The following is a 17,561-nucleotide window of genomic DNA, read 5'->3' as shown; positions in this document are numbered from 1 at the left end:
GGATCTAAATTAAAGCAGTAACAGAGATTTCACTAATTCTCTCTCTTTTTTCTCTCTCCCCCTCTCCAACTTCAGATAACATTGAATTCTGCAAAAATCAAACTACCTAACTTGCCTCAAGGATCTTCCTCTTCTGCAGGGTCCAGGCAAAAAATCTACGAGCTCTGTGTGTGTCCCAATGGGAGGTTATTTCTGTCTCAGGCAGGCACTAGCTCGACCTGCCAGATAAATACAAGCGTCTGCCTTTGAGAGACAATTTGCAGTGGGGCATTGCAGGCAGCACAAAAGCCAATTCTGGTCTCGCAGATTGCAGCTGCCAACTATTTTTACTAGAACACAGAAAGCCTATCAAAGACTTTTTTTGTGCGCGCGCGTGTGTGTGAATATATATATATAAAATATATATATAAAATTATATATATCCTCTGTGTAAAATGATGTTTCAGTACAAGGAATCCCAGGGTGACCCTGTTACATTTCTGTAGCATTTCTCTTTCCCCCACCAAAATTTACTGGTACGATCTACTGAATTAGACTTGATGCTCCCCTGGACCCTTCTGTAATTATATAGTCTAATGATCACCCCTTGTTTTTGATCATCTTCTAAGAGCAATGGGATTGCTGGCTGGTCAAGACCCTGGAACCAATGTAGACCCACCAACATACAAAGGGGAGAGTAGCGTCTCTGATTATTTTTGCACCATTAAATCAGCGGCATGAGAAAAAGAAAATGGACAGATGTGCTGTGCTGGTTGCCTAGAGTGATCCAAGATACCTGCAGTTAAACTGCAATCTTTAATTTTCACCTGAAGCATGACTCCCTGTTGGGAGAGATGGATCCTACTTGGCCAGTAGGAAAGTCCTGATCTTGCTGGACTGAGCATTTGCTGAAGGGGTTCGATTCTTGGCCGTGCTTGCAATGGATGCCTTGTGCTATTCAAGTGTGACTCATCGGCTCTAACCTTAACCTAAAGTCATCTCTGTGCTAACAGAACTAGCATTGTATTTAGTTCTTGAAAGGAAAAAAAAAAAAAAAAAAAAAGTGAAGGTTGGACTAAAATAGAAAAGCCTTGAACCTCCTCAATTAACAGGTGTCTTGGATCACCCTACATGCTCTCTGTTACCACCTTCAATTTTGAAAAGACCTAATGTACCTTGTGAAGGTGAAATTTAAGATTCCGACATTACCTACCAATACCTATAGAAACTGAGAAAATTACCTGTTCTCTCCATAGAAACATAGAAATTCATATATATTGGGTGTATAATTTGAATGTTATGCCAGAATTTTTGTCATCTTTCTATTCAGGGTATGCAGTCCAAGATCACATAAATTTCGCAGAGATTGCAAATATCAGAGACGCTGACAATGTAACAGATTATTTCTTTCAAGAATCTATAAAGATTATGACAAATTCAGATTACTGGAAGCAAAGGCTTTGGATGGTTATTCATCTGGAATTTGAGTCCAAAAAGCTCTGTGGTTGAATCTCTTCATGGGTTCATTTTCCTTACTGAAGTCCAGGAGTCACTTACGGGCAGGATAAAACATGCATTTGATCTGGTAACATAATTTCCCTTGTTGAAGTTTTGAAAAATACTGAGAAGAGCCCAGATTTTTTAATTCTGACCCATAACTGCATCCATGTGCATGCAAAAATCCTTGAAAAACAAATGAACTAATTATCACAAAAGTGTTCAAGTCACAGTAAATCTCACAAGGACTGCAAGGTTTCTAAGTCGCGGAGATGCTATTGAAAATATTACCTTGTATGCAAATACGACAGATCTGTGCCCGTCCCTAGTCATATCTAAGCAAAGCTGGTATTCCTCAAGCCATTTTCAAGATAAAATGTAGCTGACGATAATTTTTAGAAATACTTAGCCCTTTCTTTTTTCTTCTTCTTCTTCCTTTTTTTTTTTTTTTTTTTTTACATATTTCCATGCATTTTCGTATGGTCTGGAGAGTACCAGGGTTTGATTTTTTTTATTTTTATTTTTTAATGATCTATTTTGGCCTAATCCAAAACTGGCTGGACTCAATGGGAAGATTTCTATGAAGTTTGGATTAGATGTTGCTGCCTAACACAGCAACATTCCCATAAAATTTATTCCTGAAAGAGGATTGAGTGATTTATTTCAGTGATGCTTTCAGATCAATGAATGAATTCACACTATTTGTTAATGAATGATTCCTGTAATTATTATGTCTTGAGTCAATGTTCGAATGCAAAGGGTCACCCAGGATAACAATTGTATTGGGACACAGGACTATACCATCTCTGTTCAAAGAGGGGAATTGTGCCTATGCCTTAAGTCAATGCACTCAGCAAGGAGAAGCACATCATATTTATCTTGTTACTAAAACTAGTTCATCTGGGGGGAGGGACAGGAGGGTGTCTTGGGATCTGGTTGTGCAACTTAGATGTTAATGAAATGCATTTAGACTGTAGGGGCACCAAGAATTATACCGATTTTTTATTTTAGTTTAGTTTTAACATGTTATATACAGCAAAATACTGTGTACGTTACCTCTGGGACCACAACAGAAGTCCCATTCAACGTCCTACATTTACTGTAGAATTTCTTCCTTGTTTCATTTAATACTGATCATAAACCTTATAGTAAGCATGGCCCAATTCATAAACAAATCCTGCATGCACAAGCAATGTAGTGGTTGTGAAAATACATGCTGCAGGAAGAGTATCCTGTACAGAAAACGAGTTGCATTAACTTTCCCTTCCCTGGGGGTGTCAGTGCTAGTGGGAAACATGGGGCTGAACACAAGGACTGACCCAGCAGGGATGCTGCCTCCTGATCTCCATGCTCTGATCCCAGGAGTTTGCTGGCTCGGTCCTCATCCCCACACACCATTTAGCTGCTGTGCTGAGCACTGCTTTCCCAGCAATTTCATTTTGAGTGGTTGGTCTTCTTAGCTGAGCTCTTGGACAAGGTTATCACCTTTTCGTATTAGGAAGGCTACAAAACTGCCTGAGGGCATTCAGCTATTTATTTTGGTATGAATTTCTATGGGGAAGCTGTTAGGGAACAGCCTTAGACATCTGTGCCATCACTACAAAGTACTGTTTCCTGCAGAAAGTTTCTTGGACATGACTTTAATTATGCCTGTGTAAAGGAGTTCCAGTTACTTCAATATCCTTTACAATCATATCCCCATCTTAAAGAGCATAACATGATATGTTGTGTTGCTGGAGAGATCGAACCTATATAGAGACTTGAAAACCATTTGAGCCCCACTTGAGGTTTAAGACCCCCTTTGGATGATGATGCCCGTTCTTGCCCTGGCCTCATGACTCGTCCCCTGGTGTTCAGTGAGTGGCAAGCCAGAGCAAACAGGACTGCAGGTTTGACATCCCATGGGAAAAAAGGCATTTTGTTTAAGAAGTGACATGCAAACACATCACGTTTCATAGTTTGTTGGCTGGGGCACTGGTGGAGTGACAAACTCACCTGTTCCAAGGGGCAGATGCATGAGACTCCCATTTCGTCCTGCCTTGCCCCAAATCCACCCAAATTTGCTTTGCCTTTATGGGTTGGTTTTCCTTGAGTTCATCCATGTTGCAACCTTCCTGACTGGAATTTTGTATGTATGCTCTACCTGCCAAAAACAAACAATGGTTTGTGTATTTCTTTATGAATTGGGCCTGCAATTTTGTTCAATTGAGCATTTGCTATGAGGGGAGATGCCATTTATCTCAAATCAGAGTTTAGTTTTACCTCTCAACACTAAGGCAAGGCTGGGGTGGATGGTGAATTTGTTTATACCGAGCTCAGTGGAAGAGACCCCAACAACTTCATGGCCTGAGCTAGAGCAGGAGCTTGACGGGTGAAAATATGGGGCACTGATGCCAGTGGAGACACTGCCAGCTATTTCGGTGGCTGTGGAGCTGACCTCTGACTTTGCACTGTGTACGATCCTGCATTGCAGCTATGTGCATTAAAAACATTGAAATGCTGATCAAGGGACTGTGATACTAATGTCAGTATACCTTAGGCAACCAGTTAATGATAAATGCTTTTATGTGTTTAGTTCTTAACTCTACAGGGCTTTGGGACCTTGTTAAATTTGCTTTAAATGCTACACTTCAGTGCACAGTCGGGAAAATGACTGTCAGTGCTTACCTGTACTCCAGTACCTGAGCCACATGTCATGTACGACCCTTCTGTGTGGATGTGGGGAGGGTTAAAGCAAAAAGACTTTGTCATTAGAAAAAACAGAGATACTAATACCAATTGTACAACTGTATCCATTCTCCATGTCTTTCGGTTTGTTTGTGTTCTTTTTTTTTATTTTGTTGTTGCTGTTTTTGTTAGTTTTGTTGTTTTTTTTTACCCTTTTTTGAGGTATATTACCCAATAGTCAGTGAAATGGGTAGCTTTAGAGTAAAAAGAAATGTTAACACTAAAGGAAGTCATTGAAAGGGGAAAGCCAGTAACTACTTGACTAGGTATAAGGCCTCTCCTAGGTATACATTTTTAGAAAACTAAGCATGTGCAGGAGTGATTTTTCTTTGTTTCTCTCAGTCGTGTCTTGTCAAACATCTGTATTTTAAGAGTTGTGTTTTTTTTTCTCCATTAATTATAAATATCATAATGCACAAGCAAAAAAGTTTAAGGCATAAGCCTAAAAATACCATCTGCAATATATGGTACAGCAAAACGATGTTTAAATCAAGAAAACCCTCCCTAGAAATTGTTTCAAGGTTAAGGAGTGATTTCTGTGGAACTTCTGAAGATGTCCAGTCAGTCTGCATCACACCTGGTTTGCAGTGACAGATGGTTTTCAAGGAAATGAACTTTTGTTGTCATAAAATACACGAACACACGCACGCATATATATACACATGCTCACATACAATTTTCTTTATATTTGCTGTTACGGCTTTAAGTTTCACATTGCAAAAGACGGTGAGACAAAGACCAAAGACTTACAGAAATTAATCCCTTCTCTGGTTGCCCTCATGCCTGAAATGCATTAACTTTAATGGTGCTTTTTGGAACCAACCAGGAGAAATACAGGTTTATTGCAAAACAGCATTTGAGAGAGTACAGTGGCAGGAAAACTTTAACTTCTTTAACAGGGAGGAAAGGAAATAAAGTGAAGGTCTTTAAACATATACAGAGGGTAAGGTTACCTGAAAATTGAAACATGCAGAAATAACCAAAAAATTAAAAGACATCCTCCCAGGCTGAAAGTATAAATAAACTGAGGAAATGTTACTGGCTGTGCACTTCCCTGCACTTGAGCATCAGCCGGTGAGGGATGCTGGTAGGTTTTGGTAGGGTACTTTGTGGATTTCTCAAGGGCAGGCAGGTGTGGGGCTCTTGGGCTTTCAGAGAGGACATGAGCAAGAGAAGGATGGCTCCTGTAAAGCCATCTGAATCTTCAGTCTTAAGAATTCTTAATACCCTGCTTGGTGAAGAAGAATGTGCTGTAATGATTTAATGATTTCATTTTAAAGTGCATGTAGTAAAAATAAGAAAGTTAGGAGCTGGGGTTTTTGTGTGTGTGTTGTTTTTTTTTTTATTTTCTTTTCTTTTTCTGTGTGTTTTTTTGTGTGTGTGTGTGGTTTTTTTTGTTTGGTTTGGTTTGTTTTTTTAACAGCTGACATTTTAAATTTGGAAATGCCATCATCCAGAAATCACCTGAAATCACCTGAGCAGATGCAGGGAGCATTCCTGTCAAGTTCTGGCAATCAGGAGATTGGTGTATTTCAAATCTAAACACAGCAGCTTCTTTATTCTCATTGCTGTTGTTGTTGAGGAATGCAGTCACAGTAACATTTCCATTTTCCCCATTTTAAGCTTTTCCATCAGTTCTGAAATTGCTGTGTAATGTTTCGGTAGCCAGTGTTCTGCCACACACACGGGGCTGTGTTCAGGTGGCTGCGGTCCCCAAATGCCATCTCAGCTTCTAATGTCTCCAAAGACCAAAATCAGCAAGCATCAAGCATGAAGCAGTAGCACTAAGTTGAAATTTAGGCCTTTTGGGTAAACTCTCCATGGCAGTTGCAGTGTTTTCACAGCTGATGTAGCCAAGCTTGTGGCTGTGATTGGAGCAGGGTTAAACACTGATGTGGCGCTGATGAGATTATTCAAGCAGGAGCGAAGTAAATTAAAGAAGGCAGGTAGGAGGGAGAGGGAAGAAATGGCAAGAGACATCACCCTAATCACGGTAATGCAGCAAACTTCTTTGTCTGTTTACACTATTATACTTTAAATTAATAACATCCATTTTACTAAATATGGTAGCAATTATGTTTGATCTTTCCTGGTGCACAGTGGAATTGCTGTCACTGAAAGCACTTACAGCCTGGGCTGGATAAGATTGCTAGGGTGTTGTTTCCGTCCACAATAACCACAATGGCTTGGGGCTTGGATGGAAATTATTGTGAATAGCTTGTATTTAGAAAGCTTTTAAATCTACTGTGGTTGAGAAGCACATGGTTATGCACATATAGCCCTGAGGCTTTATCATTTAAAACTCTCTTGTCCTGCCACTTGAATTGCATTGTGCCCTTGTGAAAAGTGACACACTTTCTTTATGCAGGAAAACATGGATATTTAAAGCTGCAGGATTTTTTTTTCCAAATTGAACAAGAAAATATAACCATAGTGTACCATTGAGACTTCCCATCCAAGTCACTTCAAGTTAGAGATCTGAGTCCCTTAAAAATTAATTTGCTACAAGTGTAATTCCCGTGGGAAAGTCAGCCCTCGTGTCACTTCCAGGAAATGTCTCACCTTATTACAGCTTGAAGTCTGCAGTGGCTGGGATCTTTTGCCACTGGTAAATCAGTAGCAGTGGGCTGCCTGGTCAGACGAAGCCACATTTCCTTTGGGGCTACTCATCTCCATGGGCAGGGTGAGTTTTGTTAGTTTTTAACCAGTACTTAAAAGTAGGAAGGATGTGTCCACTGTGATGCAATATGTAGTTTGTCGAATCTTTCTACCTGCAAGAGAAAAATGTCAGAAAGAAAAATTTGTGCAGAAGTGTTGCATTTACATTGTTTCCTGCTCCCAAATGCTTCAGATAAAAACATGCAGCCTTAGTAAAAAGGTCTTTTTTTTTTTTTTTTTTTTTTTTTTTTTCCTAAGATTAGATGGACGTGTTGGAGCCTTTCATCAGGTCCATCCCAAATGGAAAGTCTCACTATTTCTAACACTTTCACTATGACAGGAGTAGGCCCATTGCAAAGCATAGGTCATGTGCATCTTTGCATGTAGCAAGAATTTAGAATTGCATTGCACTTTCACATTTTTTCCCCATTCAAAATGCTTAGCCACTGATAGGAAATAAAGCTTTCTGAAGCCTGCCTACAGCTAAATGTGTTATCGCTTTCTAAAGCAATGTAGTTTCTTTGTTCTTTTAAAGATTTCCTCATAACAGAGTCCTTGAAACATCTTGAGGCAGGCTTACGCTGGAGAGCAGAAGAATAATTATTTGTGGGCGGTTCTATTTTTACTGAAGGCTGGATTATAGTTGAAAAAATGTTGCTGTTAGAGTTTCTCCCACACTTACTTAGCTGCAAACACCACCACCCCCAACACTACAGCGAGATTTCTCCCTGGATAGCTGCCTGCAGAGCAGGGAGTTAGCTGCTCCACTAAGCAAGAGCCTGCTAATTCTGTCTTCATTTGGGTCCTCCTCTGGGTTTGCGCACTTACTACCAGTGCTATATTTGATGTAGCAGCTAATGAAACACTTTGGCAATGCTAATGATTTTACAGATGGATGTGTACATGCAGTCTAAGTGGTATAAATAATGGTGGCGGTTATTGGTTGCTGTTTTAACAAGCCCTTGATCACCTTGAAGGCATCCAAGGGATGTCCCTAGTAGGCTGCCTGCCCTCGGGCAGCCTGTGAGGTGGGGAGGCTGGGGGCTGGCATTGCCCTTTCTCGTTGATCTCCGTCCCATTGCCAGGTCCTCTGCACAAGGAACGGTGCCTGCCTTGCAAGGCTGGGCTGGAGCAGTGCAGCAGCTTGCACAGGACAGGCACTTGACTCTGTAGCTGATGTAAATCAGGATGGGGCTCCGTTTAACTCACTGGTAGCCTATACCATCTGAGGGTTTTCCCCAAAGGTTTGAGTACCCTGTCTAAACCACCATGATCCATTCTCTAGCCAGGTGATTTTGGGGGCAGTACGTGCAGCAGGAGGTCTCACCAGGGCTCAGGGGCTCTGCTGCTCCCGTGCACGTTAGGTCGGGGCTGCACTGTGTGCGGAGTGGCTTCCACAGGGCGGGCACTGCTGCAGGAATTTGCTTTCTTGTCCCCTCCTGTGGGTTACCAGAGAGAGCACAGAAGTTAGGAGTAACAAATCCTGCCCTTGCTCGGCAGAGTGAGAGCATGCCAGAAGCCTCATAAAGAGCAGATCTGAACAATTATCACACCCTGTGTATATCAAAGAAGGGCTCAGTTGATAGCACTCACACCCAGATTTCTCCCTAGATCAGAGCTTTTCCTGAGCCATGAGCCAGATCTCGATCTGGATCTGCACTGTGCAGTACTCTGGGTGCAGGGAAGGGATTGACCTGCTGGATCTGACTCAGATCCGTTTGATTTTTTTATTTTAATTTATTTTAGTTTTTGCCCACCCCTTATCGAATTAGTTTCCTTGTGCACGAATGCCAATAGAGTTGCTGATATTAACCCAACACATGCTCCGTGTAATTAGACCCAACAGCAGAACAACATTCAGTGTGAGTTGAAGCAAATCCCCATTCATCTACAGCAGTAGCATAAAGGCATGACCCATATGCTATGGCAATTTTCATCTGTGATGGTTAAAATACCTTGTCTGACCTCTACTCTGATAACCACCAATGACCTTGATATTGTAAACAGGACGAAATTAATTTAAAGTCTTATCATAGTTCTCATTAAGAAATTCAGATTTGTTTGGCTTTTTTCTTTTTAATTTATGTATGTGTGTGGTTGTGTGGGAAAATATAAAGCTTTTTTGTATCAAATAACATCAATCCTTGCACACTCTATGCAAAATTTTGTAAGCATTGCAATAATGCTATGAATTACACAAGGAACTATTTTAACTTTATTACACTTTCTGTATAAAAAAAATTTGTATTTAAATGATTTCAACTGCAATCTTGTAAAATATATTAATAAAATAATGATTGTTAAGAAGGAAAGAGATGTTGAGTTTTTTTGTTTGTATGAGCCTGACAAATATGATTTAGACCTGAAGCATTCATTTGTCTGTAGGATATGGTTGGAGTGTGTTTGTAAGGTATGTCTGTATTATTTGCATGTGTCTGTGTGTCCATAGGATGTGCCAGACTGCTTCATACGAGTGATCTGAATCTCAGCATCAAGTCAGTGGATATATTCATGCCAAAACATGCTGTAGAGGAAGAAATGATGGGGACATCTTGCTTACAGTTTGGTTGAACTTTGCCCTTGTACAGTAGGAGTCTCTCAGCCAAGCAGTGCTGTGGGCACAAGGATCCTGCCTGAGCACCACAAACCTCTCAGTGACGATCACTTGGTGGATCTGGTGCTGCTTGTGCTCCAAACCAGCAGCACCCTGGGGTTTCCACAGGCTGGGTGGGGGACCAGAGCTAGGTGCATGCATCCAGGAACAAGCCCCTGTCTGTGCACAGTGTGGGGAACATGAGCTCAAGTCCGCCTGGAAAAAAATAAAAAATAAAAATAAAACAAAACAACAACAACAACAACAAACACACAGCAGCTTGGACCAACTGGTTGCTTTAATGATCCATCAGTTCTACTTTAATTGGCTAACTAATCAGATGCTCAGGGTGATTCTGCACATGCCAGGCAATCACTTGTGAGGGCATTTTGCAGGAGCTGGATTTTAAATATGAAGTTGTTCACCATGGATTTTGTCGGTAAATGAGAACATTGATTGAGGCTCATTAGCTGAACGAATAGCAAGAATTCAGTCCAGCTGAAAAGACGTGCATGCCTTCCAAATGCACAGAGCATGAGCCCAGTCATCGCAGCTGAGGTATCACCAGGGTCCAGGCTGCAGGGGTACGTGTTTACCCGTTTGGGAGAGGTACTGTTTACCAGGCTTCAAGTAAGTTCACACAGAACTGTTCAGTGGACACACACAGTCTTTTGCTCTCTGGATTTTGGACTATTTGCAATTTTAAACAATCAAATAACAACAAAAATATTAAAAAAAAAAAAAAACACAGAACATATTTCAGCTGAACTTCAGGTGTCATTCTTGGCCTGAGTTTGCAAGTTCTAGCAAATTGACAATGAAACGATTCATAAGTTAACCCTATTTCAGCACCATGTTGCCAGGGACTGCACAGCACCAACAGGAGCTGCAGCCAGCAGTGCCACAGCAGGCAGTGGCCGCATCCTTCACCAGGACCAGCAACCTCCTCCTCGGCTGTCTCACGTGTGTTGAGATTTAAGCAGGGTGGAGTTATGAAATTCAGCCTTAACAGCTGCATTTTCAGTGCCCCTGTATTAGAAATGCTAAGTGGTGGTACTCAGCACCAATGATATTTTAAGTGGTTTTGAAAGCCTGGAAAGCTTTGGTTAAAAACAGGTTTCATTTTGCAAAATCTACTCCCTGGAAAATTATCAAAAAGCAATTTCTTCTCAGATTTTTTGCCTTTCCGTTTTTAAGAAGAACTTCCTGATTCCTGCTTTCTTTCCTTGATAAGTAATCATAGGTAAATATCCCTATAGGTAATTCTTTTTTTTTTTTTTTTTTTTTTTTTTCCTAAGTAGCAGAAAAATCATCCAGGAAAAAAAAAAAAAAATCATAAAAGCCGGAAAGAATCACTGAGATCAAATGAATCCATTTCATACTCTGTAAAATGATAAAAACTTCAACATTTTAAAATTTTATGTGCAGCTGGATTTTTGTATTTTTCATCTACGTCTAGCACAGACAAGTTTCTGCTGCAGAAGTTCAGTTGTTAAATCAGGGTGATTATTTTTATTTTTATGAACAGAGTCCAAAAATCAGTGATGAGAAGTATCTGTTTTAACAGCTTTTCTCCAGTGCTGTGACCTTGATTCTTCTGTCCTTAAACTGAACAGAAAAATCCTCTTGAATTTACTGATGAAGGTTCAGACCTAAATAGCTCCAGTGCCAAATGTATCCCAGAGGAAAATTATATGGCCTCATTTAATAGTGAAAAAGCAAGAAGTTTGGCCAGCAGCTGAAACTTGGCTTTTTTTTCTGCAGTCATTTCCGAATAAAAAGCAGAGTGTAGGTAGTCTTTAAATATGTATTTCACACTATCAGGCTATTGTAATAAACATTACTGATATGATCTGCACTTTTCACAATTAGGGTTTGTGAATAGGCCTTCACATAACAGCTCTGCTTCAGGCCATCATACAACCAAGCTTGTGTAACACCAGCTCTGGTATTTTCCCCTTCACACCCACAGGGACATTTTTTCCCCTACTTCTAGCCTTTGCTTTCAGTCTCAAAAGAAACATCGCAGTGCAGGCAGAATACACACCACTGCCTCCTCGCTGAGGAATGCATGTACCATCTGCTTGGCCCCATTCAGTGGGTGTGTGCAAGGAGGTAATGGCACAAAACACCATTTAAATCTCTCAGACAACCACATGTGGCTCAGTTTCCTCCTGCTGCTGGGGATGGACCCCTCGTGGGGCTCCTCTTTCCACCTCACCTTCCTCAACAAAACTGGGCCCATACAGCTGCCTGGCTGTGACCCACAAGTATTGTGAATGACAGCAGCCCCCAAGTAGACAGGAAGGCCCCAGTGTTGCTTGTTATTTCAGCACCCTTTCAGACAAAGTATATCTGCATTGCCTGCCATAAACTCTACCAACAATTTCAGCGTAGCAGCCAAGTGCTGCAAGTCAACCATAAGATGCTCTTCGTGATTGAGGTGGGCTTTTACTCGTTGAATACAACTCTTGCATCTGCTTTGACAGATTGGGGAGTTGTAACAACAACAAAAAAAAAAGAGTCAAGAAACAATATGAACATGCCGAAAATGATGCTGTATCTGGGATGCAGCCAAGCAAACGTGGGGTGCCCCATAGCAGGACACCCACAGAAAGCGAAAAGTCTCAGGAGGAGCAAGCTGAGGGTATGGCCCCGCTGTGTCCCACATGACACATTCATATGGGTTTCAGTGCTCTGACAGGAACAAACTGAGGCCCCAGGGTGGTAATAAGCAATGCTAGAGCTGGCACTGGGCACAGGAAGGGCTGCGTTAATTTAAATGTGCCCTGTCCCCAAGCACAACCTTTTGGAAACCGTTCCAACAGCAGCCGAATGCCAAATGCAGGGTGAGAGCTGGACACCCAAAAGCTTGCATTGATTTCCAGTATCAGCAGGCTGATGAATAATAAGCGCCTGCTTAGGAAGAGTGTTTTTGCACACACACATGCTTGCTTGGAGATGGGGGGAACACATTTCTGAATGATATGTATTTCTGTGTCGGTTCTAGCACCTTCAAAAACATTTGGTTATTTCAAAAAACCCCAGTCTCAAAAGAGATTTTTTTTTGCAACACAACCGTCTTAAACCATAATAACCAAATTTGAAAATAAATATCATCCAACATAATGAGGCTAACAGAAAAACAGCTTTAGTGGAACCATCAGGCTGTGAATGCTCTGAGAGCTCTACGCACCCATGAACAAAGCAAAAAGAAAGGAGAAAAGCATTGTCACTTCCAAGAAAACCCACAACCCACCACCTACACGATGAACTTTTAAGCACAGAATGCAACATGCAATGAATTATTTATGGATTAATCTGCAGTGAAGAGTTTAGAAGGCAAAGGAAACACAAACTCATGGCACAGCCCTGCCAGGACAAGGGAAGGGACGTGAGTGCTGGGCGCTCCTGGCCAGAAGACATCTAAGAGTGCATGCAAGGATTTTCACACTAAGAAAGTTTAAGACAAACAGTTGTGGCATATACCAACCTGATATTCTCATAGCCTCTGACCCTACTGCACCACCATATATCATTGTTCAGGTGACAGACACAAGCACTTTTTGGTCAAAGGCATTTGGACCGCTCCAGCAGGGCAGTCACTACTGTTCACCTTTTTCCCCACTGCACTGGTTTTGTGTTAAGGTAAAGCACAAGTACAGTCAGTTGTGTTTAAAGGCTAATGACAGGAACAAAGAAATCACAGATGTAAAGGCCACATCCTGCTTTTACATTAATTCTTTGTAGCCTGCCTACAAAAAGGGGCTGTCCCTGCCTAGTGCTGTACAGGCTCTGTAGTGCATGGGCCACTCAGCTCCGCAAGCACAGGCCTTTAGCATGGCATTAAATTAATGCCTTCGTGGTGGGTCCTGCCTGGGCCCTGTCCCCAGGCCCAGCGTGGTGGGGCACAGCCCTGCCACACAAGTGGGACCTGGGTGTTTTGCAGTGCCAGGATGGAAATCTTGTGCCCAGACAGACTTAGCAAAATTGTAGGGGAAAAATAACCAAACATAGAAAGGTCTGAGTAGGCCTCAACTCAACATGCCTCATTCATTTCCATTTTACTTTTCTGTTTCAGATTTGGATTTTGGATCTCTGTAGATGACCACTGTTAGGGAGCCCAGTTTGAGATACACCTGCTGCTTTGCTCTTTCCTTCTTCAGGAAGGTGATGCGAGACAGCAAAAATAACAGCAGAAATACTGAAAGCTCTGCAACCCTAGGGCAAGTGCAAGCAGTTCCCAGTGAATTCAGTAGGCATTGTGCCTACACATGGACTGCTGCTCCCATCTTAAAGATACCGAACAGCAGGCTCAAAATGAAAGAGCCAAAGGTTGGTGTGATGTGAATGAGAGGGTTTAGATCCAGATTAATCAAAACCATAGGCTGCTTTGGCTCAGGCGACTTGGTCTGGGCTACGCACTTCATCAGAAATACAAGACTAAAACAAAGAACCATCAGGGCTAAAACAAGAAGATAAAAAAGGGAAAGAAAAACAGAAAAAGCAGTAGAACAAGTGTTCAAGAGTGGGGTGTTTTTCTTTTATGCCTCCAGGTTTCTGCATTCAGGCACTGATAAGCCCCATATTGCCGGTTTCTCTCTAAACTCAGCTGCTCGTACAGGGCACTGTACTTCTCTGTGTTCTCAAGGCTTCCCCTCAGAGCTCTGGAGAATCCAAATCCCCAGGGAAAGAGTTTTGCTGGGGTGGAGGTGACAGCCTTGCTCCAAGGGCAGCCCAGGTAGCCCTGAGACCCTCTGCTGCTGCCCTCAGAAGAATAATTTTATCCATAATTTGCATGAGGACTGCAAGGAGGACCTTAAGATAAGCCTAAGAAAGTGCAGAAATGTAGATGGCAGGCATAAACAAGACATTCATTAAGTTACAATGAATTATTTGCAATTAGAAAACACTTATAAGCTGCTAAATTCCATTAACATTTCATGGCCCATATAAAGTGACCCCTAATTGCATGTTAAAGAAGGACCTGTCTTTTTATGTTTCCATCTCACCACATAAAAAATAATTAGGTGAGGAGCACATTGTCCAGACCGGCCCACTATGCAGCAGGAGGCTAGAAGCTGCAGTGCTGACAGACGGGAGCCTGTGGCTGCAGCCGAAGTCTGGGTGCAAGGGGGATAAATGCAGCACACGTGGGACTGCTGGGGAACTGGCTGTGTCTGTGAGACACTGAGCTGATCTAGGTTCTGGGCTGGCCTTGCTGTCAGGTGCGCCTGAAGTTGCTGCCAGGCATCTGTAACGGTCCAGGGATGCCAGAAAATAATTGCATCTGACCTGGCCACAATGACTCGATTTATGAGAGTGGTTGGGGCCTGGGGATATTGTTATGTTGCCTTTGACTGAATGGAAAGAACAAGCATCATTGCACATGCCTGTCTTGTCTTGGGAGAGTATAAATTCAAACCAGAAATGTTAAATTCACCTCCTACTGTCCCAAAAAAATGGAGAATTAGCACTCGTGGAGTCTGTGTCACCCAAATACCCATCAGTCCAGCACCAGTCAGCCCCCTGGTGCTGCTCAAGAGCACGAGGTAGGTGGGCATCTGCACCTGAACTAAATAGATAAAAGCCATCCTGGCAATGCCTGGGATGCAAATCCAGAAACACACTGGCAAATCTATTTCTCTTTGCCTGCCTGCTTTCAGTCAAACCTAGAACAGAATATGCTCCCTGGGGGGATATCTTAATATCTAGAGTGACTCTTAAATCGCCCCAGCTCATTTACATTTGTTCTGTGCTGAGGTTGTCATATAAAATGTTCTTGTAAAATACACACTTCTTTGCAACTGGATGAATTGCCAGATTCTAAATGATCCTTGCTCAACTGCAAAATTGATCAGGCAGTGATTTCTCATTGTCAATTTTTCTATACCCTTCAAGATTTCTCACTGTTCACATTCATGTCCACAAGAAATTTAACATGGATGCTTTGCTTTAGTGGTAATTTCCCTGGCTTTTCCTAAATATGAGGAGGTAAGTGGAGTCTCATGGAATCGTTTGTTTACAGGAAAAAAAAAAAAGGGGGGGGGGGGCAGGGGCCAATGATGGGGGAGTGTAGCTGAGAGTTTTAACTGGGAATAAATAAATAAATAAATAGACTTGGATGGAGTTAAATACAACATTCAGATAAAATGAGCTCTGTGCTTACACTAAACACACAGAAAACCTGAAACATGGCACAGGAAAGGAAGTCTTCCAGTACCAAAACAGTAGCAAACTTCTTGCTTGGCTCACAGCAGGCGATGGCAGGCAGGTGCCTCCCCCAGCACCATCCCACACCCGGCAGCAGCCCTGGCTCTCAGCATCTCTGGGCTGGGGCTGCATTGCATGGGCATGATCCCTGCCCTGCCCTGCTCCTTGCCACAGATTAATGAGGACTGGGAACTGCAATATCTTGAATACAGCAACAGGTCAGCTAACAGACATTAGAGGCTTGCTGGGACAAGAAAAAGGCCTGTCTGCATTCAGTTGCTAACAACTAGCTTTAACATGCATTTTCCAGGGAATATTTTTTATGTTTAAGCCTCAGGATGCAGGCGGCATGAGCAAAAATCCCTTCAAAGAAAAAAAACGCAAGCAGAAAGATAATTAGTCATGAAAGAATTAGTGGTGAAATCATATTTACTGAGCCAGAAGTGCCAAGGCTAGGTTTGATTTCAGGGGAAGCATCCACATTTTAAAGCAGGGCATATGCTTCTGAAGCAGCCACTGGAGGCTGCAAACAGTTCCCTCCTGGGGGTGGCTGCCGCTGCGCCAGCACGAACAGGATGGGTTTTCTGTTCATCAGCGGGAGACAAATTTGGAGAGAGATTTTTGACATGCTGTATGGAGAGGAATTTCCAGAGGAATTCAAGCTGTTTCTCTTCTGGCTCTGAAGGCAGTGTTCAGGACTTCAACCAGCATTCAGATAGGAGATTGTTCTGCCTGGAGTGAGAGTTGAAAAGCTTCAAAAGAAAAAGAAGGCCTCCTCAATCATTTAGTTGTTTAAAAAACCCAGCAACCAGGTATGCTGAAGGAGTTGGCTAAACACATGGAAGTCAGAGGTGAGGATGGAAAAAGCCTTTTCTTCCACTTAGTTTCAAGACCACACTGAGGTACTTCAATTACTGGTTGGGAAAAGGCTGCACAAATCATAAAGGAGGTGCTGGCAGTTCACTTTTTGGATCATGAGCTCTGCCAATGGCATCATTTGGATGTTTAAAGCCTTTGGCTGTAATTGTAGCATGGCTATGCTTGAATAAACACTGCTAGGATTACAGTCATTGTGGAAAATGGGATGGATGATGTCCCAGTCTGCCTGAGACAGGAAGCTACTTCTGGCTCAGCTGGGAGGGGGAGCTGGCACGGAAAGCTCCTGACATCGTGACACCTCTCTGCATTGATTTCCCCCAAGATGAGAGGGCTGATTAGGTGCAAGGAGAGAGGCTAAAGCAAATCTTACGCAGATGCTGCAATTAAAGCCAACTTCATGCAGCTTATGCTTACTTGCAGGCACTTCGGCAGCCAGTTCTGCAGAGGGTGGGAGTCAGAGGTATCTGATCTCCCAGGATTAGGGACCAAGACTCCCCACTTGTGCAAGGAAACCCAGCCCTCAGTCAGATCCCTGGCTGGGAGTCCAGCTACATCAGGACTTCACAGCCAAGGCATTCGGCTCTCACACAACTTCTCTGTCACCTCGTGGTATTCATTGTCTTCAGGAATGTGTTCCATCAGCCCCAGGTAGATGGTTGAATATATGAGCTCCATCAGGCAGTGCTGGGAGGTCCAGCCCTACGTTTATCTTTGTAGATGAGCAAGTTTTTTGTCCTTGGAAGAGATGCTGTGGCTACTGTTAATTATTGATCACTGAAGCCAAGCGTCTATGCCCTTGACATCTGCTGCTGCCTGTCAGATGTCAAGATGCTGTCAAAATAGGACAACTGGGTTAGAAGACAAGCCAGTGTCATCATTGTAATGGGAGCTGGTATTTTGTATGGCTGGCCCATCTTTCATGCACAAGTGTTTGATCAGTCAGAAGGAGAAAGATGAGCTCTATGCACAGCTTCATAACTTCTGCTGTAATCTGTCTTCCACATTAAGTGCAACA

At 42.5% G+C, this 17,561-nt stretch overlaps 1 protein-coding gene across 9 annotated transcripts in view; it reads left to right on the top strand.

Moving 5' to 3' along the window:
- Positions 1 to 5,196, top strand: part of SGCD (sarcoglycan delta) — a 208,737-nt gene extending 203,541 nt beyond the window's left edge. For all 9 annotated transcript variants that reach the window (XM_035338270.1, XM_035338268.1, XM_035338263.1 and 6 more), the window contains one exon: positions 76 to 5,196. In XM_035338270.1, coding sequence (XP_035194161.1) covers positions 76 to 249 — 174 coding nt within the window. In that variant the 3' untranslated portion in view covers positions 250 to 5,196. The remainder of the gene's footprint in view (positions 1 to 75) is intronic.
- The last annotated feature ends 12,365 nt before the right edge of the window (positions 5,197 to 17,561 follow it).

The sequence above is a fragment of the Oxyura jamaicensis genome, chromosome 13, assembly GCF_011077185.1.
Source record: "Oxyura jamaicensis isolate SHBP4307 breed ruddy duck chromosome 13, BPBGC_Ojam_1.0, whole genome shotgun sequence".
Classification (NCBI taxonomy): domain Eukaryota; kingdom Metazoa; phylum Chordata; class Aves; order Anseriformes; family Anatidae; genus Oxyura; species Oxyura jamaicensis.
This window is presented reverse-complemented; position numbering and strand designations above follow the sequence as displayed.